Source organism: Artemia franciscana, chromosome 7 (genome assembly GCF_032884065.1).
Source record: "Artemia franciscana chromosome 7, ASM3288406v1, whole genome shotgun sequence".
Taxonomy (NCBI): Eukaryota; Metazoa; Arthropoda; class Branchiopoda; order Anostraca; family Artemiidae; genus Artemia; species Artemia franciscana.
In genome coordinates this window covers 16,294,176-16,321,345 of record NC_088869.1, presented here as the reverse complement: position 1 = coordinate 16,321,345, position 27,170 = coordinate 16,294,176, and the positions used below count along the sequence as shown (strand labels likewise).

Below are 27,170 nucleotides of genomic sequence, written 5' to 3'. Positions count from 1 at the left end.
TAAAGTATTGTGTCCTCATCGAAAGAGTATGGGTAAATTCTGGAAAATCAGAACAAAGAAATAATAGGACAATTTTATACTTTTTTTCAGGACGATCTAGCACACCTAGTCCTATTTCTGAAGCAATGAGCATTTTGAAACGGTCAGTTGCTGAACCAGACGAATCAGAAATGAACAGATTACAAGCGTTACTGGAAACACGCGGTTTTTCTCAACATATATTTGGGCGAATGCATTCGATTCATGGTGATATATCTAATCCGACAATTGCTTGTAAGTTCTTACTTTTCATGCTCTTCTCTCTTTCTTTCAAATTGAGTGTTAAAATTGTAATATTAAAAAACAAAGGTCTGGCCTTTTTTTTTTTACTCATACCATAACTATTGTAAAACTGGATTCTTGTTGTTCTTGTAATGTATAAATAACAGTTCTATTGGGACAAATACTTTAATTTGATACTGAAACAGCAAACACATCTCTGGATATTCAACAGATAAAATACTGTTGTTTCACTGTCAAGTAAAAAGATTTGTCGCTATTGAATTGTTATTTATGCTTCATGAAAAAAACCTACGTCCTTGTTACACACTTACATACTGATATATATATATATATATATATATATATATTTATATATATATATATATATATATATATATATATATATATATATATATATATATATATATATATATATATATATATATATATATATATAACGAAAAGAGAAATCACCAATGCAACAGCACAAACACATAAGAAAAAAAAAAAAAAAAGAAAAAAAAAAAAAGATAGAAGGAGAAAAGGAAGACTGTTTTCCTAAATTAGTGATTAATATAGACCAGCACTTGAATGAGGCCTTAACCCTACTCATCCATACAGTCACATAGGTCAAACAGCATAGCCATACACAATCAACCATAAAGAATAATCAATGGACAGGCAGTCATGTCGTCAATAAGTATAAGTTGTCATTTACCAAACAATAAAAACAGTAAAAACAAATAATTCAGAGGCAACAACCCAGCACAAGGGCTCATCAGGAGAATACACTTGCCTATAGGGTTTCGGCACTTTAAATTCTCAAGAGTGTGTGTGTGTGTGTCTGTATATATATATAAATATATATATATATATATATATATATATATATATATATATATATATATATATATATATATATATATATATATATATATATATATATATATTTATCTCCTTGTATTCTCATATTCTCACTCAAGGTTTCTTGAAAAAAGAGTCTTACATTAGGTCCTAAGCAAAGGCATATCCAGGATTTTTTTTCGGGAGGGGGGGTTTTAGGGCGGGGGATTACAAAAAAAATATTTAGAAGAAACATCAAATTCGTTTACATGCATTTTTTGCGTTTTTGCGAGTCTGACAAAATCCGGAGAGGATTCCTTCTTGATGAATTAAAATCAAGTCGTTGGGGGCATCAAACCATGGCTAACTATAGAAAAAGTAAAGACAGATAGTCCGATTGAGTGAGGGGCCAATCAGCAGAAGCCTCTTTTCAGGATTGTATAAAAATGATGTCATTTCACTTGTTGATAGATAAGTGGTCCTTTGATAGATTGTAAAATTATAAAACTTTCTGGGCAAACGTTGCTGAAATCACCAAAGGCTTGTTATTTGATTTCTAGTTTTTTTTTTTGTTTTTTTTTACTCAGCTCCGTAAAGTTGGTATGACCAATGAACTTTCGGGAATGGTGGTGGTGTAAGCGGGGCAGGGGAATGGGGCCAACGATGAAAAATTTTATTTTTATATTTAATCTAGTGGCTGTTTCAATTAAAAGTGCGTATTTTTATGCGACTTTTGCATTTTGGAGGCAGCTCCCCCTTCTTACAGTTATGTCGCCAGTCCCTCTAAAGTAATTCAGTGAAGTGGATAGTGGCCCTCAGCGAAATATACGCGTTGCAGCACCAGCCCATTAGAAATCATTTTGCCAGTGTTGACTGCAGTCCACTAATTTTAATGACTACTAAAAGCAGCCTGCTTGAACTGAAAGTTAATTAAATTCAGAAATAATATAATATTTTTATTAGGAAATGGGGTCACATACCCACTTTATGCCTCCAATTGTGCAGTTTATTATATTTACGTGACTATGCTTCAAACAAGGTTCAACCTGCTTATATTTCTTCTGAAAAGAGAGGAAGGGCTATGGGATCTTTTTTTTTGCACAGGGTTGTCTGATTTTTGTTCTATGCATACTCAGCTGATATTGGCCTCCCGGAGTTTTCAAAATGTTATGTCTCTAGAACAAATTTCTGTACAAAAGAACCTATGTGATATACTTTTATGAGGTCTCCGAGGATTATGCATCTGTTCAGGAAAAAAAATTTGTCTCTCTTAGTTCAGAAGTGTGTTTTCTTGCCCCTGGCCAAATTTCTAATATCAGTACTAAGAAACGAGCTGAGAGTAAACTCTTTTTTTTAGACTATTGATATTTAGGTGGTATATGTGATACTGTTCCTCTGCCTTAGTCCCAAACGTGAAAACTTCATAGCCATACTTGACCACTATCAACATTTTAGCTTCCAATTTTCTAATAGTGGTTCGCAGACCAAAAAATTTTCAACTGTAAAATATAACACTTTATGCCTCTAATAGTACAGTTTATTTGCGTGACTCTGCTTCAACATGCTTATATGTCTTATGAAAAGAGAGGGGGCGATGGGAGGGCCATAGGATCCCTTTTTTGCACAGGATTGTCTGATTTTTGTTCTATGCATACTCAACTATATTGGCTTTTTTCAAACCATGTATATAGACTTTGTAGAATAAATAAATAGTTTATAGTAAAGACACTCTTCTTCTATCTATAGTAAAAGAGATTTATAGTAAAGAGATTCTATAGTAAAGTAAAAAGATTGTGAAAAGAGAAATCACCAATGCAACAGCACAAACACATAAAAAAAAGAAAAAAAAAGAAAAAAAGAGAGACAGAAGGAGAAAAGGAAGACTGTTTTCCTAATTTAGTGATTAATATAGACCAGCACTTGAATGAGGCCTTAACCCTACTCATCCATACTATCACATAGGTCAAACAGCATAGCCATACACAATCAACCATAAAGAATAATCCATGGACAGGCAGTCATGTCGTCAATAAGTATAAGTCGTCATTTACCAAACAATAGAAACAATAAAGACAAATAATTCAGAGGCAACAACCCAACACAAGGGCTCATCAGGAGAATACACTTGCCTATAGGGTTTCGCCCCATTACATTCTCTACCCAGTCAAGTGTTGTGGCTACCACAGAATATCCATGGCATCCCCGTGTCAGGTATCACCCCAAAATACATGCCTATGAAAAAAACCCATAAAAACCAGCAAATGTAAAACAACCAAGTAACACCAAAATAAGCTTATTCTGTTAATATATCCCTCTTTTTAGCAACAATAGGTAAACTAAATCTGATAAATTATACCAAATCACAAATATTAACACAATGCTAAAAACCTGAATGAACTAAACAATTATGGAGTTCATCTTTACCATGTGGCTATTTAAAAAAAAAAAAATCCGCTCTATTAGAAACACAATTCAAAATAAATGGCGCTGCATCATCATTTCTCGAACCTCCGAAATTAGTTGAAAATTTCTTTAAGTATTTCCAGATAATTCTTTTGATATTTATTTAAAAGTTCGTTATAATAAAAACTAAATTTTTTAAATTGCCAAGTTACTTTATTTGCAGAAAAACCTCTTGATATCAATTTTTGGCCTAAGATTTTACATCTATTTTTAAAATCAATATAATTACTACAAATCCTTGCATAACGAAGTAACTGTGAGAAAAACGCCGAATATGTGATATTTGAGTGTATATTACTTTCAGGGAATGGGAAACTAATCACTTCAAAATCAAAATCATCCGTTTTATTATACATTTTAAAACTTAATTTATTATTATCACAAATATTAATATTTAAATCTAAGAAATGATCTTCATGACCAGCTCCATGACTAGGTTCAAGAGTAAGCTCTGATGGATATATATTTTTAGAAATATCAATGAAATCCTTACAATTTAAGACCAAAATATCATTTAAATATCTTTTATTATTTGACAAAACATGTTTTAAATTATTTGGATTATTCTTATCCATCATATATTTATATTCTAGTTGACTTAAAAAAAAGTCAGCTATAAATGGGCTGGCATTCCCCCCCCATGGGAATTCCCACGATTTGCTTGTACAAATCACCACCAAATCTTATATAAGTATTGTATAAAACAAAGTCTAATAACTCAAAAATCATATCCAAGCTGTAACATCTCAAGTTAACTGTAGTATTAAAGCAATTTGTCCATATAGCTTTTTTATTATAAGTGTCTATTTTTAAGAACCTTTTACTAGATAAGAGGAAAGATTTCTCGATAACAGTTTTTAAATTATCTAACACTACATTAAGTGATAAATTAGTATACATTGTCGCAAAATCGAAAGACTCAATTCTTTTAGCTGAAACCATTGTTATAGAATCTATCACCTGCAGTGAATTATTAACACTCCAATATGGATTAAAATTCGAAAATTGCTTAATACCAGAACAATAGGTTTTAAGTTTATTTACAATTTCCTTTAAAATTAAAGAAAGGTCAGTAGCAGCAATGCGGGTTGGACATTTAGCTGCTTCAGCAATAAACCGTGGTTTAGGGGGATTTATGAAATTTTACAGTCCAATATAGGAAAGGGAACTTTTTATCATTGTCATCTATTTTAATATTAAAATTTTTAAAAAGTGTTTCTTCAGTCTTTTCAATTAAATTCTCATCCTCTAAATTTACCTTTTCGTAAACATTAGTTGTGCATAACTCCTTTTTTAAGATATCACAATACAGCTTCTGACAAATTATGGCAAAATTATTATTAGCTTTATCCACTGGCACAATTACAAATTAATTCTGTAGATTAGCAATTGCTTGTTTAATCTTCGCATTATAAAATAATGATTTAGTGTTACTATTTTTTAAGTTAGAATATATTTTATTTCTTATTCTACTAATAATTAAATTCTTCCAACTTTGAAAACTCTCTTTATTTTTATTCTCTTTCTTACACCACTTATCAATAAATAAATCAAAATCATTTTCCAAGCCATCAAGAACACTCGATGGTTTCAGATGATGAGAAAGACGGAAATTAGCCCCTTTATTCATTATAATTTGAAGATCATCTTGCTTTATTATTTACAAGTCCCCTGTTATAACATGTTTGTAAGTAGGATTTACAAATGGGCCAAGTTGCTTACAATTACAAACCGGTTTTCAATTTATATCACTATCTAATCTTTTAAGTATTAAATTATAATTAAAAATAATTTGCCCAGTAGTTTTTGAAAATTTATAAGTTAAAACTGGACTATCATTATAATTCAAATTATCTATCTATCTTATAGTAATCTATAGTATCTATAGTAAAGTATAGTATCTATATAGAATTCCAGCATTTGAATCTACTATATTCGAACTAACTTGCCTAATGCAAAAAAGGCCATCCAGTCTCTTATCTGCTGGCGATTATGGCAGTAAAATAAAACAACTGTTGAGGAAGAACTGCATGTAGAAGAACTTAGTACTTACCCCGGGCCAAATTTCTAATATCAATACTAAGAAAAGAGCTGATGGTAAACTCAATTTTTTTTTAGCAATGAGATTGAGGTGGTACATGTGATACTGTTCCTCTGCCTTAGTCCCAAACGTAGAAAATGAAATAAGAAACTCCAGTGAAATCACAAGCAAAAATGGCTTGTAACGATTCAGTACTATTTCCAGAATCGTGAGAAATGCTACTTTTCTGAATCTTTTATTTATTTATTTCTTATTTTTCAAAAAACATTTTGTGTTAAGGGACCAGCTGGTGGTCCCTTAACACAAGCTCCCCTGAGCTGGTGGCTCAGTAACTTTTAGATTCCAGTCTAAGATCAATTTGGAATTGGTGCTTGCTTACCTGCCTGAATAGAGGTTTCCTCTTGAAAATAGAAGTTTTACTGCAGAAACGAAAGCTTGGAGGAACAAGTTCATTTAGTCCTCCTTACATAGACCATATGTTTTTTATATATTCAGCCGTCTTTCCCTTATAGCCATTTGGAGGTAGAAAGAACAGCAGCCCTCGTAATATATGCGCATGAAATGCGATTTTTTTTTTAATATGTATCAGTAGTGGTCTTTTAATAGTCTAGAAGAAGAAGTTACCAAAAACTATTTTTATCTTGAATTCCCTGTGTATGACTTCTTTAGGCATTCACTTTTGAGAGTGGGAGGGGGTGCTCGAAAGTATGAAAAGTGTACGTATACTAAAAACTAGCATGTCAAAAGATAAAAAAAAAAATGTGTTTCTAAGTTAAGTTAAAGAATTCTTTCATGCAAAACTTACAGATACCTATCCTGTCTATGTACAACTATGTCGTTAAGATTTACGTTGAAGAAAAACAAACCACTCCCTGCAGGCTTTTATTACGTAGAGGAAGGGGAAAGCGAGTGCTCCAGTTTCAAATCAAACTTTTGGTTCCAATTTTCTTGAGTGAAGGCCAATCCTGGGGGGAGGGGCTCCTGATAAATTCTTTTTACATTATCACCTTTGAGGACAAGTTACCGAAAAGTTTTGAGAGATTGTGTGACGGAACTCTTGTGAAACTTTAATATTCATCCAAAAAAAAAACATTTTCGCTTCTTATTATGTTTTATTTTTAGCACAAGTCCAGCAAATGCTTGCTGACATGCATGCAACTGGTGATGAGAAACGTCAGCTCGAAGCAACTGACAGAATGGCATCGTTTGTGCTCCACAACAACGAGGAATCACTACCAGCGTTTCCTGTCAGACAAGTCGTCATTGCTGTGAACCATCTTTTATCAAAGGAAGAAGAAGAAAACTTTCTCATTGTAAGTGTTACTATATTGTAACATGCATTGTGGAGGTGGTGCTAATTTATTTTATGAAGGAATGAAGGTGTAAGGCAGTTAGACTTTTGAGTTGAACTCGGTCAAGTAAAGTACTTTTAAATAGCCTATGACAATATATGTCTCAAATATTCATGAACTTCAAGAGGTCATCTCGACATTTAGATGGCCCTCCATTTTATAAAGCATTCCCTACATTTTTACACTTTCTACTCAAATAGACTAAATATGATCTTGAATTTTTTTTTATATCATAATAACCGTTTTTTTTTAACCTTGTACAGATCCAGAGCAGTTGGTTAAAAAAAAATCTCACTATAAAAAATGCTACTTTTGTGTTTGAACTGTATTAGAGAGGGAATAACTTTTTGCCCGCCCTCCTCCATCAATGGTAATCTATAAATTTTTTTCATTTTTTTAGAGTACCTTTTGTTGTTTCCTTTTTTGCTCAACTCAACCTGTTTAGTATATTGATATAAGAACACAAAGGGTTCGATAAGGGTTCTAGAGGAGTTCATTTGATTTCATTTGCTTTCCCCGCCTATGGTACGGTCCTTGGTTAACATAGAATTAAAGCCCAGAGAAATATATTTTTACTAAGTAGGCCTTCAATACAGAAGTCAAAACCTTGTAAATCGTTTGTTTTGAAGCTGCTGCCTGGGAGGGCATGTAGTATGAATTGGGGTGGGTGGTTGAGTTTTCTTGTCGAAATTTCTCTTAATCACACATGTCTTTTTACCTTGATCTTATAGGCTTTACAAAAGCACAAAAATAGTACTCATCTTGAGTACTCTGGGGTGTTACAAAATGTCCTAATGCAACACTAGAAGTGTCCTTTAATAAGTAATTTTTTCTGAGTATTTTCAAAATTGCGATTGTGTTAGCCTGAAAAGTCTATTTGAGTAACCCCAGTTTCTTCATAATTTTTTGCGCCGTAGAATTGTTGGCACAGAGAACCCTACCGTAGAGGTTTTAAGCTCTTATCTACAAAAGTGTGGAATTTTGCATTTTTTCTTCCCAGAAAAAAAATATCACGGATACGTGTTTATTCCTTTGCCCTTTCCCCTTTTCCCCCAGGGATGATCGTATCGAACCAGTGATCCTAGAAGATCAAGAGAGACCTCATTGAAACGGAAATAAAAAGTTATAATGCCTAGTTTAAGTAATGAGAAGATTGGAGGGTAACTAGTCTCTCTCTAGCGCCCCATTTTCTCCAAAGACATTTGATCAAAATTTTGAGATATATATTTAATTCAGAATAGTTAAAAGATCTAATAATTACGCCTCTGGGGATGACATGACCCCCCATATCCCCTGGGAAAGGACTATAAGCTATACCCATTGTTTAATGATAGTATTTGTTATTGTGAAATATACAGAACTTTTTGGGTGAGGGGATTTTCCAAGAAAAAATTTTCTGTGGGAGAAAAGTTTTCAAAGGGAAGTTTCCACGGAACTTTTTACAATGAGCAGAGAGTTTCTGGCATGATTCGAAAAACGGCCAGAAAGTAAACACAAAATAGGTTTTTTCAACTGAAAGTAATACACGGAACTTTTTCTCGGGAGGGGATTTTCCGTGGGTGAAAATTTTCCAGAGGGAAATTTCTACGGAAATTTTTACACGGAGCAGGTAGTTTCTGGCATGATTCGAAAAACGGTCAGAAAGTAAATACAAAAAAAGTTTTTTCAACTGAAAGCAAGGAGCAACATTAAAATTGAAAACAAACAGAAATTATTCCATATATATGGGAGGGAGGCTTTTCCCTTGTGCTTTTATGCTAAAGTTTTGTCTTTTTGTTATAATTCATTAAGAATGACTCCTGAAATATAAAGCCTGTTGAATTTGAGTGAGAAATATCTTTAAAGAACCTTAAGACTTTCTCCTTACTTTCAGGTGAGAAACCCAATTTTGTTTTGTTTGATCCCCTTAAAGATCAGTTTGTCTTTTCTTTAGCTTTAGCTCATTCTTATCTTATCTTATTGGACAAAAATTCCCAGTTGCATAGTTAACAATTTAGAGTCAAATGCAGAGAACTCATGCGTGAAAAATTGCCTGAATATTGTTTTGCAGCTAGGCAGTGTCCTGGATTTTGGTTCAGGGGGGGGGGGGGTTGGGAAGGTGACAAATATTGACTAGAACGCAATTTAAAACAAAAATTGTGGACTTGGTTTCAAAACCTGAAAAATAGTTTATACATGCAGACATGAATGTTTGGGCGAGGTGGTTCTGCCACGTGCCTACCTGAAATTTTGACTGTCTATGATTTTTTCCACCACTTACAATGGGAGTTGGTTCAGCCTTCCTTGACTCCGGGTATAGTCTTGCCCCTTCTCTTCTTTTTACTCTTTCTTTTTTTCTTTAATGCTGGTCTGCTCATCTTACCTGGAAGTAGCAAAGGTTTTCCACCTTTGTTAAGTCTATATGTTTGCTTAAGTTCAAGTATTTTTTGTGGTTTTTAGATGATTGCTGCTTGTCGTGTGTTGAAGAGTTTGATGGATGCCCTTCCAAGATCAGTAACTCTTATTGCTGAAGCAATCCCAGTGCTCCTTCAGAGGCTGGAGTCTATTCTCTGCTTGGATGTCGCTGAGCATGCTTTAGTTGTCCTTGAAATGCTGTCAAGAAGACATGCAAGAGCTATTCTCAACCTGGTAAGCATATAAACAGTCCGTGTTTAGTTTGAAAATTTCTGGAAATGGAGCTTTTCATCAGCTTATAGTACTGATGAGTATTAAGCTATAGTTTATTACTCTCTCTCTCTCTCTCTCTCTCTCTCTCTCTCTCTCTCTCTCTCTCTCTCTCTCTCTCTCTCTCTCTCTCTCTCTCTCTCTCTCTCTCTCTCTCTCTCTCTCTCTCGTCACCTCTCTTTTTCCTCTCTCTCTCCTTCTTTGTCTCTCTTAATTCACTTTTAGACACCCCCCCTCAATAAAGTTGGACAAGCATTCAAGGATTAAAACTAAAACACTTAAGCATTATGGTAATACAAGGATATGTTTTTTAGGGCTGAAGTATTTTTCTTTTCTTACTTGTCTTAATTTCTTCTTTATGCGTTTTTTACTGCATTCACTGGTGTGACTGTTGGTATCCTTGATATCGTGCTATTTTCTCAGTTTTAGTGTCTTTACTTGTAGGAAAAGAAGATTTGGGAACATAAAGAAAAATTTTCAAAGTTCTTATAAGCAAAAGTAAAAAAGAAACTGTTAAGCGCTCACTAAAGATGAAAGAACATACTATACATGTGAAACCAAGAAAGGAAAGGATATAATAAATGGAAAAAAAAATAAAATAGGTGAAAAAACGAGGATTTTGTCAGCCAGTAACAAAATATGAAGACGAAAATCAAGCAAATATCGCGACAATAAATCTGACAAAATCTAACAAGAGGAATATACTAGCTAAATTTTATCGGGCCTTAGTACAAAATGACTAATTTCCGCAAAAAGACTTTCATAAGGTAAGTAAGACCAGGGCGGTGTATCCAAGTTTTTTTGTGGGGAGAGGGGCTACTGATGGTATTTTTATTTCAGAGAGATTTATTTTAGAGAAAGATTTGTGTGTGAAAGGGGGGGGGGGTACTACCTTTGCATGACCAATTTACGAGTCAGAGAAATGTTCTTTTTTATAGACTTTCGTTGATATAGTCTTTTATCTGTACTTTTACGACTAATTCAAGAGTTGGAGAATTATTCTTTTTGGGGGGAGAGTAAGAACCGACGCCCCCTCCCTGGGATATGACCCTGGGTACAATATTAGTCATTTGATTGCCAAAAAAGAACTTATTATTTCATGACTGCTATAATAATCAAACAATGCCCCCAGGAGGAAGTAAGGTACCCTGTTTAAACCCTCCTTCTCTGGAAATGTGAAAACATACATAAATTTATGTGCTTGTTGATTGTATAATTGCTGCATTAAGATCTTTTCTATAGTTCGTCCCTCCCCCACAAGTCAAATGGATTCCTCCAGAGGGGGAATGTTTGGCAAAGACTGATCACAAACCATCTGGTTGATACACTACATATTTGTTTTGTTCATCCGTGAACCTCTAGTATGTTTTAATATGTCTATTTTAATCTGAGATAGAGGGGATTTTTTTTGTGTTTTATAGAATTTTGCAGTGTTTATTTTTTAATTTTAGTAATAAATTCGATTGTGAATATTTATTCCAGAATGGCGTTGCTGCATGTTTAACACACCTAGAATATCTATCAAATGAATCAAAGCGAGCTGCTCTTTCCATTGTTGCCCAGTGTTGCCAGCATTTAAACCCGGACGATTTTAACATGCTCAGAGAGTGTTTTCCGATTTTGGCAGATTATCTATCATTGGAGGTATGTTCAGAAAAAACATACATGTAAAAAACTAATTTTATGTTTTTTTTCTTTCCATGTAACAAAACAATGCTTGTAACTACACAAAACAGCAAAAAAATTCCAAGGTATTTAGTTGCTAAGTTGTCGATATAAATGAAAAATTTGACAGTGAAAGTCGGACTTTACGCATTTCAGTCCATGCTTCTTGGTAAATCATTTCCCTAGAAGCCACTAGAAATAGAAAAATCAAAAAAATAACTTCCTTTTATTAAAGGTAAAGAGGTAAAAAAATACGTCATTCGACTCTGCTGTCCCTACAGGCGGTGCTGTTATACAGCAAGCTGAATTCAGTGAAACTCAGTCAATTGAAAACTCCGGCCAGTAATGGCATTGCACTACTTGATTTTTCAATTTGCTACAATCTGTGGTCATTTACCAAAACGCTACTTTAATTTATCCGATAACATTAATCTGTCGATGCATTTTCATGCATCCAGTGGTTCCTTTGGAACCATTGGTGGCGCATAGGGCGTCGACGTAGCCTCTACTCGTCCCGAAGCGGTGCTGTAGCGATGACGTCTTCCCATCCAGGTATTAATGAGGTCTCTACGGTCCTCAGACCTCCGTCAAAAGTTCGCCTAAGGTGTTCTTTGGACGACCTTGTCTCTTTTGTTGGCTGGTTTCCAAATTTAGACTCCGAGAAAGGCGGCCTTCATTCATATGGAGTGCATTTCATAAATATACCCACCTCTTCTTCCTTTGAACGCCGGTAATGAGAGGCTGACCTATTCGACTGCGGATAGCTACTAGACTGCTAGTGGTTTGTGTAACTTTATGTTGCATCGAATTATTTTATATCATTTTTCTGTAATTTGACCGAAAAATTGTCCACGAAAAATTTTCGTCTATGTAATCAAAATATAAATTTATTCACTGAATTTCAGTTGAATAAATGATCTTACAAATGTTCTGAATTAGTGTTCTGCTACTAAACCACTTAAAGTCAGACGAATATTTTAATATTCTTTATTCTCGTTCAATATTGAATATATGTTTTTTTCAGATGTTTTTCAGATGTTTTTACTACACTGCTCATCCAATCGCTAAGAAACTTTAAGAAGTTGTTAAATGCACTCTTGCGAAGGTTTTAGGTATTAATACCCCCCTCCCCCGAGCAAGGACTCTTAATATTTCGAACAGTTTTCATGTTGACTGAAACTAGAGACCCTGAACACAAATGCTCGAAAGTTGCTTTTGTTCAGAGTATTAATTATCCAACAACACCCGATGGGTAGGTTAATAATCCTACCCTAATTTTTCAAATGCTTTTAAATTGAAAAACAAAATCTGTATTTTATACCCGCGTAAAATTTTCCGGGGTAAATTTTCCGTGGAGGGTTTGGGGAATTTTTCGTGGAGGATATTTCTAAGAAGGATTGTCTGGGGTTACTTCTAAATTTAAAAATACGATCGTTGTTAATACACGTAGGAGGGGGAATTTTCCACGGAGGGGGGGGGGGGGTCGCAGGAGGAAGTTTTCGGTGCGAATTTCTCCTTGAATTTCCTTTCTTTTGAGATCGCAGCAATGCGTGACGAGTTAGCTAGTTTGAAATAATTAACTGCGGGTCTAGCTCTTATTTTCAGAAGTGGGAACAAAGATGGAAAGGTCTTTTTTTCAACATTACTCCTCTGGTTCTTTGACCAAACATGCATTGAAAACATCTATTTTGTACTACTAGTGCTTTATTAGTACCTCATTTCTTCGCTACTTCATAAGTTCTATTTTGTTTTCAGGACCAGAAATGTGTTGACAATATTTGTCTAGCCTTGTGTCGGATTGCAGAAGCATTTCAAAGCAACAGAGAACAATTGCGGGAGATAGCTGGCAAGTCTCTGTTGACTAATCTACAACACCTTGTAAGTAAATTTACACACTATCCTACACTAGAATATTTTAGGCGAATTCCTGACCAGTCAAGTTCTGGACTTCGGTAAATTATTTATTTTGGTTTGCTTTGTATTTCCTTCATATGTGGGATTGCTGTAGAGCGGAAGTATCTTATCAGTTTTGCCATGAACTCGAAGTTCGTAATTTTCAGTCCGTGTGAAGCACCTGGAATCGGCGAGTCTGTTCATGGAACAGTAGTTTCGAAAGTGAATGAACTTTCGAGAAAATTAGGTTGATTTATGTTGAACACTAGCCGCTTCCCGGTCAGTCTGCCTGACAGGTCCCAGTCCCCTCAATCCACACCTTCCTCTCCACTTTACTCTGTGATACTTAAGCATCCCCCAAAGGACTCAAAAGGCCCAATTGAACAAAAATATTCATCGACAAGGTGTGCCCAAATTCGAACCAAATGCCGAGTTACGCCGCTCTAATGTCGAGTGGAACCTTGTGTTTTGGTCCTAGAAAACCACGGGCCAGATAGTTGAAAATGGTAAGCTTGCCGAACCATCGATCCATAGATATAAGTATATGATTAATACAATTTAATGAATTTAAGAATGGCAGAAATATACTGATTTTAAAAGAAAATTTAATACTCACAATCACAAATCCCTGCAAAGGCTCCGTCCCACGCCTCGCGTAGCACGCAAGGCATGGCAGGGACTTATCTAGTAAGAACAACATAGTAATATGACGGACTGTCGGACCCATAAATTAGGCTGGAAGACAATTTAAAGTATCATTTTAAAGTATCAGAAGAAGCACACGCAAGGATATGAACTGGGAGATCTAAGAGGGGTTTAACTCAGATGGATTGAAAACATTAGCAACTAGTCTAGCTTTCTCGCGAAGAGAGGCTTTGTCCGCTAATACGAGTGGAATCTAGACATCCGTAGAATAGAAAAATACCAAACAGATGACTCAATCAAGGTGAAGAGAAGAAGCCGTTGGATGGATCCGGGGAATATGCGATTCAGCTTACCTGGGTTGCCCAAATTCCGGGTAATGTTAACTTTTAATGCATGAATGGGAATTTTTACGGCGAATTCTCATCAAGAGGGTTTCCATGACAAACCATATCGGTTAACTTAGGTTTAAGCCACTTTCTATAGTTTTTCTATTAATCGAATTGGATATTCGATTAATCGATGGGATTTCTTTTAATCGAATATTAATCGAATCGAAAAAATAATCGAATTAATTTGCTATTAATCGAATTTCCTCTAACATGAAGACCATTTGCTTCACTAAGATATATCCTCTGCTCCATTTTTGCTACTTTTATTTAGTAACATCCTTACATTGATTACAAAATGTTTCACTAATCAATTCCTGGAGCTGTGTTCTTACTTATCTGTTTCTTATTCACTTAAAAGTAAGTCGAGTCAAGACGTATAACACATAGACTTGAGTTCAGGGGGGAAGGGGGCATGGAGATAATTCAGAACTTGGGGGGGGGGGGCTAAATAACACAAAAAGATTGAATTCTTGAAATAGAATTTGTCACATGCCCATAGGGAGATGACCATCTTGCCAGATGTAGGGAACCTCTCTTCCCATACCCATTCTTCCGGTGTGAAATGTTTTTGTGGGCGCTGAAACTCCTTATGCTCCTTTCTTAAGAAGCTTCAAATGTGTTAGGTTATGTTTGTAGGTTTTACCATTTTGATTTTTGAGTTCATTTTTTTTTTATAGTTGATGTCGTCTCCACCAATGTTTAGCTCGTCGACATTTGTTTTAATCATTCGAATCTACTCTGTGATTTGCTCACAGTGCCAGGATATCGCCCTGAAGGTTCTAAAGAATAATTTTGCTGATACTCTGTTATATCTATTGCGCGGAAGTCCAGAAGCGGCTCATTCAATAGCCTCAACTTCAAACAAGGAGGTAATTAATTTTTTTCTTCTCTTATTCTTCCTTTCTCCTTTTCCTCTCTAATTGTCTTATAGCCCCATGAACACGTTTGCATTCTTCGGAAGGGGCACGGGAGAAGGTAATTGACCCCCGACACTAGGGCAAATGACCCTTCCCCCTACGAAAAATAGGCACATTTTAATATAAAATATTGTGAAGTACTTAAACAAAAAATAATTAAATCATTGTACAAGTGAATCTCTGTACAAGTGAATAAAACCATTGATGGAAACTCAGATCCAAAAGACTTTTCGGCGTGGTTCGTGAATGGATCTGGAAAAGCATGGCAAAAAACAATATGGATTAAATTGGGAGACTAAAAGATAGAGGTTTTGCAAGGGGCGGGGGGGGGGGGGTTAAACCTTAATGATACAAAAGAAATAGCAAATATTTGATTTTGGATTATTTAGCTTAAATTCATTAGCGCAACCATGTCATTAATACAAACATATAAAGCGCCGCTGAGACCCATGAACTGGCTCGGACAAACTCTGTATAGTGGGTAGGGTTTCCCTACATTATGCTATTGAGTTTTTGTGGATACGGGACTGCTGGACTACAGATTGCCCAATCACTTTCGAGAAAATGAATTTTTTTAAATGTCAATGTTAATTTTTTTTTGTACATCGATTTTTTGTATATACGTCGAATTTTTTATTTACATCGATTGTTTCCATGTACACCAGTTTTTATGGCACTTGCGCGTCGGCCAAGTGCCATATAGCGATCCCAATTTCTGTCGATCGGTTGGAAGGTCCGTCAGTACCGGTTTTGCTAGTTCGGGCACTTTCAGAAAAGCTAGGAAGATGAAAGTTAGAAGGCGTATCACAGACCGGACCAGATTAGATTACAAATAGTCAATTCCCTGATTGGACCATCTGGAGGGGGGGGGGAGTGGAGTGACGGCTAATTCGGAAAAATTAGAAAAAATTAGGTATTTTTAACTTACGAACGGGTGATCGGATCCTAATGAAATTTGATATTTAAAAGTACCTCGTGTCTCACAGCTCTTATTTTAAATCCTGACCGGATCTGGTGACATTGGGGGGAGTTGGAGGGGGAAACTGGAAATCTTGGAAAACGCTTAGAGTGGAGAGATCGGGATGAAACTTGGTGGGAAGAATAAGAACACGTCTTAGATACATGATTGAAATAAACAGACCGGATCCGCTCTCTTTGGGGGAGCTGGGTAGGATTTTCAGTGCTTTGGTGAGTTTGGTGCTTCTGGACGTGTTAGGACGAGGAAAATTGGTAGGCGTGTCAGGGACCTGCACAAATTGACTTGATAACAGTCGTTCCATGGACTCGACCATCTTGGGGGGGGGGAGGGAGGGGAAATCGTGAAATCGACGTTTGTTTTTCATACGAATGGGCGATCAGATCTTAATGAAACTTGATATTTAGAAAGATCTCATGTCTCAGATGCTTCATTTTCAATTCTGATCGGGCCCGGGGACATCGGGGGGTGGAAGGGGGAACGGAAATTTTTGGAAAAGCTTAGAGTGGAGAGATCAGGATGAAACTTGATGGGAAGAATAAGCACAAGTTCTAGATACGTGACTGACATAACTGGAGTTGCGGGGATTTCTAGTGCTTTAAAGAGTTCGGTGCTTCTTGCCGTGTTAGGACGATGAAAATCGGCAGGTGTGTCAGGGACCTGCACAAATGGACTTGAGAACAGTCGTTTGCCCGATTCGACCGTCCGGGGGGCTCGAGGGATTGAAAATCGTGAAAATTGAGGTATATTTGTCTTACGAATGGGTGATCGCATCTTAAAGAAACTTGATATGATAACTCTAGTATACCGAGGCTAATTTTAGGTTCTTACCTCGTCACAAGCGCCATATGAGCTCTTGGCTCTTGTGCTGTTTGCTCTTTTTGCAGCAGTATATTTCTGTTTTTTTTTTTTTTTTTTTTTTTTTTTTTTTTTTTTTTTTTTTTTTAGTTTATCTTCTATTCTGAGCTTGGCTGAGTCTATTTTCACTCCACTTTTTATGCTTTGTTTTGAATATTTGCAGTTCTAAGAAGCCTTAAAACCCTGGTACTCTCTACTTTTGATGTCTTAGAGTGCTTTTTGCGGTATCAATCAAATGTTTCAATGCTTGCAAATATGTAAAATTTGTTTTTCTTCATATTATTGCTTTTGCTCACTATCCATTTTTACTATTATTTGTTTATTTTGAGTTTATATCTATTTATTGTGTATGCGAATTTGTAGTAAAAAATCCAAGTAAAGCATCACTCCATTTTCATTGATTCTTAAACTTTAAATATATTTTGACTAAAAAAATTCATAGATTTAGCTTGTTTTAATTCCACTTTAAGGACCCTCCCATGACATCTAAAAATTTATAATATTCATGCCAAAGCTTTCCATTTTCTTTCCACAATTTACGTTTTAATTTTCATTTTTTCAACGTTTCTTTTCCCCTTTCTATTTTTTCGCGGGAGTTAGGGGAGGGGGAAAATTGTCCTCAAACATTTTTTTTGTAACTTCTAGTATTTTAAAAATTAGTATTTAATCTAATTAGTATAAAACTAAAAAATTACCTACAGGAAAAACTTATAAAAAATATCCAAACAGTTTGGGAGGGGGGGGGGGGTTCAAACCTTCCCCCTGGATTTAGTCGTGTCTTTCCATAATTTAATCTTAATTTGAATTTTTTTAATGCCCTCTCGCCCTATTACTTATTTAATTTACGGAAATGCTAAAAAATTTTTTTCAATCTAAAATCATGTTTTTACATGTTGCAGCTCTCCTTGATGTCCAGAAGTTCAGCAGAACTGTTTGATATTGTTTCACTAGTGTCTGAGCTCCTGCCGAAATTGCCAAGAGACAACATATTCTCAGTCAACTCGCTGCTTATAGGGCAATTATCGTCTTCCCAATCTGTTCAGTGGTGCTGGAAAGACGAAAAGGGACAATGGAAACCTTACAAGCTACCAGACTCTAGGGTTATTGAGGTATCACATTTCAATCAAATTAAATTATTAATATTTGTAATTGTTTTTTTATTTAATAGTTATAATTAATATTATTATCTGTTAATAATTGAAAAAAAACGGATTATTTTTTTGCGTGGCCTGTGGACTATTTTTTAATGCATTGTCATTTTAAGGAGGCCTCCCTGAATCAGTGGTACAGATTCGAATTATAGAAACGTATTTTCTATAATTTTGTTGCAAAAACTTCACAGTGTAAAGTCTTATTAAGAGGTATTTTTATAAACTTTTTATCGAGACTGCCAAGACCAGGCCTTCTTCATTGAACTGTTCCCATTTGAATCATGCAACCGTATTTTCATCGTATTTTTGTAGGCAGGATCAATCTTAACTCGGGGTTATGCTTTAGGTCTGTTCTACATAAGAATAAGTCATCCCTCGGATGGATGAGGTGATAATGAAGGATTTAAAGGAAATTGTAGGTTCATTGAAGGGTGCAAAGAGTGAAGCCTCCAACGAAAAAATCCTCCTGAAAACGCCTGTACACTTCCCAATAACCATTACTATATGTAAGCACCAGTCAAAGTTTGTAACTTGTAGCCCCTCCCGCGGGGACTGTGGGGGAGTAAGTCGTTCCCAAAGACATAGTTATAAGGTTTTTCGACTACGGTGAATAAAATGGCTATCTCAGAATTTTGATCCGTTGACTTTGGGAAAATAATTAGCGTGGGAGGGGGCGTAGGTGCCCTCCAATTTTTTGGTCACTTAAAAAGGGCACTAGAACTTTTCATTTCCGTTAGAATGAAACCTCTCGCAACATTCTAGGATAACTGGGTCGATACGATCACCCCCGGAAAAAAAAAACAACAAAAAAACAAATAAACACGCATCCGTGATCTGCCTTGTGGCAAAAAATACAAAATTCCACATTTTTGGAGATAGGAGCCTGAAACTGCTACAGTAGGGTTTTCTGATATAATGAATCTGATGGTGTAATTTTCGTCGAAGAAACTTATATATTTAAAATTAGCTTTAAAATGCGATTCTTTTGATGTAGCTATTGGCATCAAAATTCCATTTTTTAAGAGTTTTGGTTACGATTGAGCCGGGTCGCTAATTACTACAGTTCGTTATCACGAACTGTTTAAAAGAAGATTTGGGGACGTAAAGAAAAATTTTCAAAGTTCTTATAAGCAAAAGTAAAAAAGAAACTGTTAAGCGTTCACTAAAGATGAAAGAACATACTATACGTATGAAACCAAGAAAGGAAAGGATATAATAAATGGAAAAAAAATAAAATATGTTAAAAAACGAGGATTTTGTCAGCCAGTAACAAAATATGAAGACGAAAATCAAGCAAATATCGCGACAATAAATCTGACAAAATCCAACAAGAGGAATATACTAGCTAAATTTTATTGAAGAGTTTGTGTGTGTTGTTCTACACTAATTGATTTGCGCTTTGGCTAGTTTTTGGCGCTTTTAGTATTTATACTGTAAAATTTTGGCCTGAGTACAAAATGACTAATTTCCGAGAAAAGACTTTCATAAGGTAAGTTAGACCAGGGCGGTGTATACAAGTTTTTTTTATGGGGAGATGGGTTACTGATGGTATTTTTATTTTAGAGAGATTACCAGAAGGATTTTTGTTTGAAAGGGGGGGGGGGGGGTACTGCCTTTGCAAGACCAATTTACGAGTCAGAGAAATGTTCTTTTTTATAGACTTTTGTTTGATATAGTCTTTTATCTGTATTTTTACGACTAATTCAAGAGTTGGAGAATTAATCTTTTTGGGGGGAGAGTTAGAACCGACGCCCCTCCCTGGGATATGACCCTGGGTACGATATTAGTCATTTGATTGCCAAAAAAGAACGTATTATTTCATGACTGCTATAATAATCAAACAATGCCCCCAGGAGGAAGTAAGGTACCCTGTTTAAACCCTCTTTCTCTGGAAATCTGAAAATATACATAAATTTATATGCTTGTTGATTGTATAATCGCTGCATTAAGATCTTTTCTGTAGTTGCCCCCTCCCCCGCAAGTCAAATGGATTCCTCCAGAGGGGGTATGCTTGGCAAAGACTGATCACAAACCATCTGCTTGATACATTACATATTTGTAGTGTATCAAAGGAAGTTCATTGAAGTTCATTGAAGGGTGCAAAGAGTGAAGCTTCGAATAGATTTGGTATGAGGAGGGTGGCAGGTGTGTTGGTCGCAGTGGCTTGGTGCTTCTTCGAGTTGTTAGTAGTAGGAGTAGCTGTATAGAAGAACAGAGCGCCTGCTATTTTTTTAAAAGCAGATTTATTAGATTACTAAAAAGGCTTCAGCTCCAGCTAGTCCAGGTTATTTTATTATTTCAGTCATTGCAGTTACTTTCTCCTTTAGAAGGTGCTGCCAATTTATCAGATACAAGCTTTGCATATTATTACAGCTATTACCTGGGCTATAGCTCTCTTAAGTGCACTGCAAAAAAAATACAAAAAAAAGAGATAAATTTGCCAAAAACCCTTATGGCTTGTGCGGCCATTCCCGGAACTACAAAACAAATCACTTATCAATGGGTTCCCCTTAACGCAAAAAAAAAAAAAAAAAAAACAAGCAAAAAAAGTCACCACTTGAGACCCTGTACTAGGGTCTTCAAGCTTTCAATGCTTAAAGAAAGAGCATTGAAAAACTATGCTATACTTATGCTTTTTACAGTTTACTACAAATATTTTTACTGGCAAAACTCTAGAATGATTTCTCTATTGACTTACTATGACTTTTTCTGTTTGTTTCAGATTCGAATATCGTTCTTCATCTTTCTTCGAAGGACTTCTTTTTCTTTTGTGATTTTTGAATTCAATTTCTGTCCTTTTTTCGATTGATTTATTTAATTATAAGATACTTTTAGAAATATTGTTAATATATTTTTACTTGTTTGCCTTAGAGCTAAAACATTTGATTGTACGAATAATGTAAATTTATGCAGAGTTTGGGGAATCAGAAATTCCATTCACTAATATTTTTGTTATATTTCTCGTAAAATCTAGGAGATTTATATTTTTCAAAAATATCAATGCTAAAACTATTAAATTTATAAGAAAAAAAAACACCTAAAAGTCATCCCAATACCTGAAGCAAAACAAATAATGTGTCACAAAACTAGTACTCTAAGCTGGTGGTTGAGGTGTCCGTGCTGTTTTGACGGGCACGGAGCTACCGGACTATGAACTACACAGCTGCTTTGATGAATATTGCACGCTATTTATAAATTATGCACTTAAGCTGTTTTGGTTTAAACTTCCATAGTGCTATATAAAACTCAGAATTGAAACACTCAAGCTAAAAGATTGTTAAATAGTAACTTTTATTTTTGACGGTATGCTTGACTTTAGTACTAATCGTGACGGAGTAGAGGCACTTTAGTTGAGACGGTGGTCACAGCTTACGTACTGATAATTAAAGAGGGTTGAGATAGAGCCTACGTGTTGTTCACAAAAGGGAAGTAGGAGAATGAGCGCACAATTTACCAAATGGGTTGGATGAAGCGCATGTATTTTTCCCAAAATGAGTTGTAGATGGAGCGCGTACCCTTTTTACCGATTTTATCAGAGATGAAGCACATGCATTATTTTGCAAAAGAGGTTTGAGACAGAGCCTATGTGCTGTGATCAAAGGGATCAGAGTTAGAGGATACGCACCTTTTACCAAAGGGGGTCAGAGACAGAACGTATGTACTACCGACGAAAGTAGATAAAGATGGGACCTGCGCACTGTTGACCCAAGGTATCAAATACGAAGCGTACGCAGTGTTTACCAAAGGGATTAGAGACGAAGCTTAAACACTGTTGTCAAAAAAGCCAGTGACGGAGCACGTGCGCTGTTTACGAAAGGGGTTGGAGACGTTGCTTACGCATTGTTGACTAAAAGAGTTGTGGAATAAAAGCGTACGCACCAGAAGTGGGGCTGAAACTTTAGCCTACTCAGTGTCAGTTTTGTGGGTTGGCGAGTAGGCGTCCAGGTCCCCGTTTAGGTTCTTTAGTATGCAAGCCGAAAATCCGCGCATAACGGGTTTTGACGAGTTGCCCTGTGGTCATGGGTCTATTTTATGTCATAAAATCATACCTTTTTCAGCAAGGTAAAGCATATCCTCATTTCTGCTAAAAAGTATCTACGAGTGATGTACTATTTGTATAATTTTGGGCCCTTACCCCTGGGGTTGGTCTTATTATGTCGAATCTAGAGGCACATCTTGTGGATCATTTGGTTTGTAATCAACAACCTGAAGAATTTTTGATTATCACATTTGGTGAAAATCAAAGAATGTTTGTAAAATATACCCTTATATCTTTTAAATTTCGGACATTCATACTTTAAGGACCTCACTCTGGGTCCTTGGATCAGATAGTATGAAAATCCTTCTGTAACTTTGATTTAAAAAAAAGTGTAACAAATTGGTGAAAAAAGGCGGCTATTAGCAATGAAGAGAATGTACTTTTGGCCAAATAGCACCCGAATGATCTTGAGTCAAGGGAAGAATAAACTGTTCACATTTGCAAATTGGGGGGCAGGGTGGTTCGAAGGTGGTAAGGGTCCAAAGGAACCTTGCCAAGGGGGTAAGAAGGCCTGATATAATTAAAATTTGTATACAACTCTGATAAATAAAAAATGGACTGATTCCAGATTTCCACCTCTTGAAAGATTCAAATATTGCATCAAAAAACGATTTCTTCACATAACACTAGACTTATTTGTAAATAAGTGATCGATTGATTCCCTAATGATTCCCTAAATCTCGAGTAAAAGGAAGAATAAACTATTCACAATTGTAAACTGGGAGGGGGGGGGGTGGCGGTGGTTCAAAGGGGTTAAAGAGCCAAGAGGGCCACTTTCAGCGATTTATTTAAAGACGTTGAGCAGTCTTGTATGACTCCGATAAGGTGTAACGTGTTCAATTTTTCCTGTTTACTTGAGTATATGGTATATATATAGTCATTCTAAATAATCTTAGGTCCTAAACTTTACGTCTATCTCTTGTTTATCTTATAATCTGTAGACACGTAGTTTCTCGGTCCTTCTGACCGTTCTGATTAGAATTACTTCTGATTAGAAAGGCAAAAATTCCTGACCAGATAAAACGTGGTGCAGGACTGCTCGGGGTACAGGGGGAATTAAAAAAATGTTTAGTCACCCACTAATTGGCATTGACCCTCAGCAAAAGTACTAGACGTCACAATTTGTGACTGATCAACTTTCTACGGCCATCTGTTATTTATGATGACCCCTGGGGAAAAAAAGGGGGGCCATGCTGTTGCTTTGATTACGGCTATTATGACTCAACGTCTTTTACCTACATATAGTTTAAAGGCCTTTCGGTAAGTTTAAATAGCTAGAGATGAGATAGCCATTTAACCATTCTTTTATTTGTCAATTGCTAATTTTTGTTAAATAATAGGCCTCATATCAGGAGGGTGAGGATGGAATCCGGTTCACCCAAGGAAGTGAAAGGCATTACATAGACTTCAAAGCTATGGAAAGACGCATTGATTTGGGACGAAAATCTACACAAGTACTAAGAAAAACGAGTGGAGTTGACAACGCTGATCAAAGTTCAACTGCGGACGGAAATCAGGAACAGTATTTAAAGGTGTTATAACTTTTTTTAAATTCTTACTTATTCTGTGCCTCTTTTTCGTTCCAAAGATTTATCTTCCAAAATTAATATATAAAAACAAATTGGGCCTATATAAAAGTAATGTAGTAAAAGTGTTTTCCCTGCCCGTATACAAAGTAGGAGAGACTCCACCCTCCTTGAAAGGTCGTTGCATCTCCTTAGTAATCTTTAAGACCTCACTCGTTGAAGTGCATGAAAATTGGTATGCTTTGGCCGCTTATCTCTAGCAGCCAATTCATGGAGCATCAGGCCAAAAAAACAAATTTTCGGCTACTGGTAGTAGCCAGGCGCCAGTTTCTCTAATATTTTTCCTGTGGGTATTTCTACCTAGTACTACCTCTATAATCTACTTCTGCCCCTTTTTACTAAACTTTCTTACTCTTGTCCCTTGTTAGAATAGCTTCAACTTTATCATAATTTTCAGTTTTGGGTATACCTTTTTGGGTATTATAGCTTATTTATGGAAGTTTCCTGCCTTGGATAACTAAATAAAAGTACTGAAATTGCTATGATCCCTATCTCTTAGTAGATTACTCCAAACATAATATACTAGCAAATGAGAAACAATAGCCATAACAGCAACAAAAATATGTAATGTGTACTCTTATGAAAGGACTGGAGAAAATATATATTTGCCCCTTGCCTCAAACACAAGATTATAAGCCCGCTTTAGCCCCCCCCCTTCAGCCCAAAAAAGGTATTTGCCTTGATCCCCCAGTCTTGAGGCAAAACAAGATGCACTCTCTATATTCTTATGGCAATAAAAAAGAATCCCCTATTTTAACACTGATACAAATACGAATAGATTTTGTTTTCGTAAGGGCCAATTTCACCTTGAGACTGTATTTTTACTCCTGAAGAATTATTTGAGCTACTCACTTGTCCTATATTAATGAATCCAAGTGAGGCATTTAAATCTTCTTTTATTTCAGTTGTAATTGTCAGGACATAATATGTATATTTAAAAACTAAACTGTGATCTGTTATTGCCCAATTTCTATGCTTTGGATTTCTTAGTTTTGTTTCTAACTTTGTGATTAGAATACACAAAACAATTTTGCAATATATTTATAAACTAAACTGTGATCTGTTATTGCCCAATTTCTATGCTTTTGATTTCTTAGTTTTATTTCTAACTTTGGGATTAGAGTACACAAAATAATTTTGCGAGGCCGTCGACCGTTAACATTGCTACCCAATGTTGCTCCTCCATGGAAATGAAATCCACTAATTTATCGGCAAAAAAAGGACTAGTACCATCTCCCAAGATTTTTTTTGCGAATGTTACATGGCCGATACCTTTTCAAATAAAATTCGTAAACGTAACAAGAGAAATTCCCCACCTAATACTGACATACTAAATTCTCCACATACTTAGAAACGAAGATTATAGTTTCTGATTATTGATTTAAAGAAGTTAGCTGTCTCCTGGCATTATATTAATTTGTTTTGCGTAAATCGGCTTTTAAAGTACAGCTTAGACGTAATAACTGTTTTGTACTTTTTCACAATTTTCTGCTGCAGCATAGTGGAAGCCGTCAAGACCCCTTTACCTCACACTTTTTATGAGAGATAGACTGGATATCTAAGGATTTCCATTTCCATACTAGGCTTTTAAAGCTGCAAACTAAGTAAATGTTGGACTAGTTGGCGATATAACGTAAACCTTGTATGTTTATTACATAACTAAGAGACTTGTTTTACCTTATTTTACCAGTTTTACCCTATTCTTTTGTATAATCACTTCTCGTAACATAAGAAACATAGAATTAAGATGTAAGAATCATACTCAGAAACATAGAAACACATATACATAGAAGCAGATAGAAGAAACATGTATTATTTAAGAAACATAGAACTTGTAAACGTAATTCAAGAAATTCTCCACCGAATACTGACATATTAAATTCTCCCCATGCCTAGGAATGAATATTACAGTTTTTGGTAATTGATTTATAGAATTTAGATGCATCCTAGTATTACATTACTGTTTAACCTCTAAATCGGGTTTCAAATTACAGTTACAAGAAAATTAGTCATAATTTTCTTCTGCAACGAATTGGGAAAGAGGTCTTTAAGACCCCTTGCCCTCACACTTTTTCTGAATTGAAGCTAATTCATCTTTTCGTGGCAGAGCGGAGGATTTATGGGCTAGGAAAAAAAAACTAGAACTAAAGAACTAGGGAAATAGGAATATCTGTCTCTATACTAGGCTTTTAAAGTTGCAAACTAACTAGGTTTTGGACTAGTTGGCGATACTAAGGAATCCTTTTGTGTTTATTTCATAACTAAGAGACTTGTTCTACCTTATTTTACCAATTTTACTGATCGGTTTTTTCATTTTACGGTAATTTTACAACACTAATTAAGAGACTTATTTGTTGAGTTTGGGTTGGTGGTCAGTCCTTTATTTAAAGATGGTATCTGTCAAAGCAACTGTAAAGCAAAAATGGTTCCCAATTGTTTGACTAGATTGTACAATATTCGAACTCTTTTGGTATTGGTAAATTTGTTTGAATGAAGTAAATTTGCTAGAGCTTAGAATGTTTTTAACTTCGGGTGTGTGGTTAAAAGCGCTGCAAACAAGTGTTTCAGGAGAAGGTTGTTCAGAATTCTTCTACTTTTTGGCTTTTTTTTTCTGTAGACTATCTCATGCCTTTTGCGTAATGCAATGCAAACTTGCATGATGGAGGTTTACTAAAATATGTTTTATTTATATGTTTATGGATACGATTTTGTTAACTGCTATATTTTTAGTAGTCTTTATACATTTTTTTTTTGCAAATATTGATGAAGAATTCCCTGAGGCCAAAACTAAAGTTCTGGAACAGGGAATATTTGCTGTTAATGTGCTTGCCATGGGGACTTAGTGAGGAGGGGATTGGATGGGTTCTTATCCGTGCCCAAGTCTTGAAGTCTCAAGACTTAAAAAACTGTCCCTCATGTTCTTAGATTTTCTGTATGACTCTCCTGTGTTTTGTGGCTATTGAAATTTTAAGCCCCCTTCTGTTCTGTTATCTCATTTATCTTTTTCGTTTTATTGCAAAGCACTGAACCTGTTTGAATAGCATTTTGTCTTTTTTACAATAAATACCTTATAATTTATATGTTCCAAGTCCTTATGTAAAAACAACCCCTTTAGGCTTTTGTAAAAATATTACATACCCTCACTTGGCATCAGGCACATACGCTGGATCTTTTTCTAGGAAAGGGGGGAGGGTAAGTAGATGAGCATAATTTTAGAAAAAAAGGCAAGCTATGCCAATTACGTGAAAAATATAGGAACTGTTTAAAAATGTCGAGCCTTCTGGGGAGCGAGGACCCGAAGCCCCACACGATCTCAAATACGTACCATTAGGAAACCAGAAGGATCCTTGGTAAAATGTAAAGCATACTATGATTAAAGAGATACTATGTATACTATGAATAAGAGAATAAAGAGAACTAGGTAGGG

The 27,170-nt window shown here is 35.6% G+C and overlaps 1 protein-coding gene across 2 annotated transcripts in view; it reads left to right on the top strand.

Moving 5' to 3' along the window:
* LOC136028904 (E3 ubiquitin-protein ligase TRIP12-like) overlaps nt 1-27,170 on the top strand; it is a 131,842-nt gene that overhangs the window by 35,890 nt on the left and 68,782 nt on the right. For both annotated transcript variants that reach the window (XM_065706862.1, XM_065706863.1), the window contains exons 6-13: nt 91-273; nt 6,731-6,921; nt 9,400-9,588; nt 11,107-11,268; nt 13,045-13,167; nt 14,894-15,085; nt 17,867-18,076; nt 23,498-23,689. In XM_065706862.1, coding sequence (XP_065562934.1) covers nt 91-273; nt 6,731-6,921; nt 9,400-9,588; nt 11,107-11,268; nt 13,045-13,167; nt 14,894-15,085; nt 17,867-18,076; nt 23,498-23,689 — 1,442 coding nt within the window. The remainder of the gene's footprint in view (nt 1-90; nt 274-6,730; nt 6,922-9,399; nt 9,589-11,106; nt 11,269-13,044; nt 13,168-14,893; nt 15,086-17,866; nt 18,077-23,497; nt 23,690-27,170) is intronic.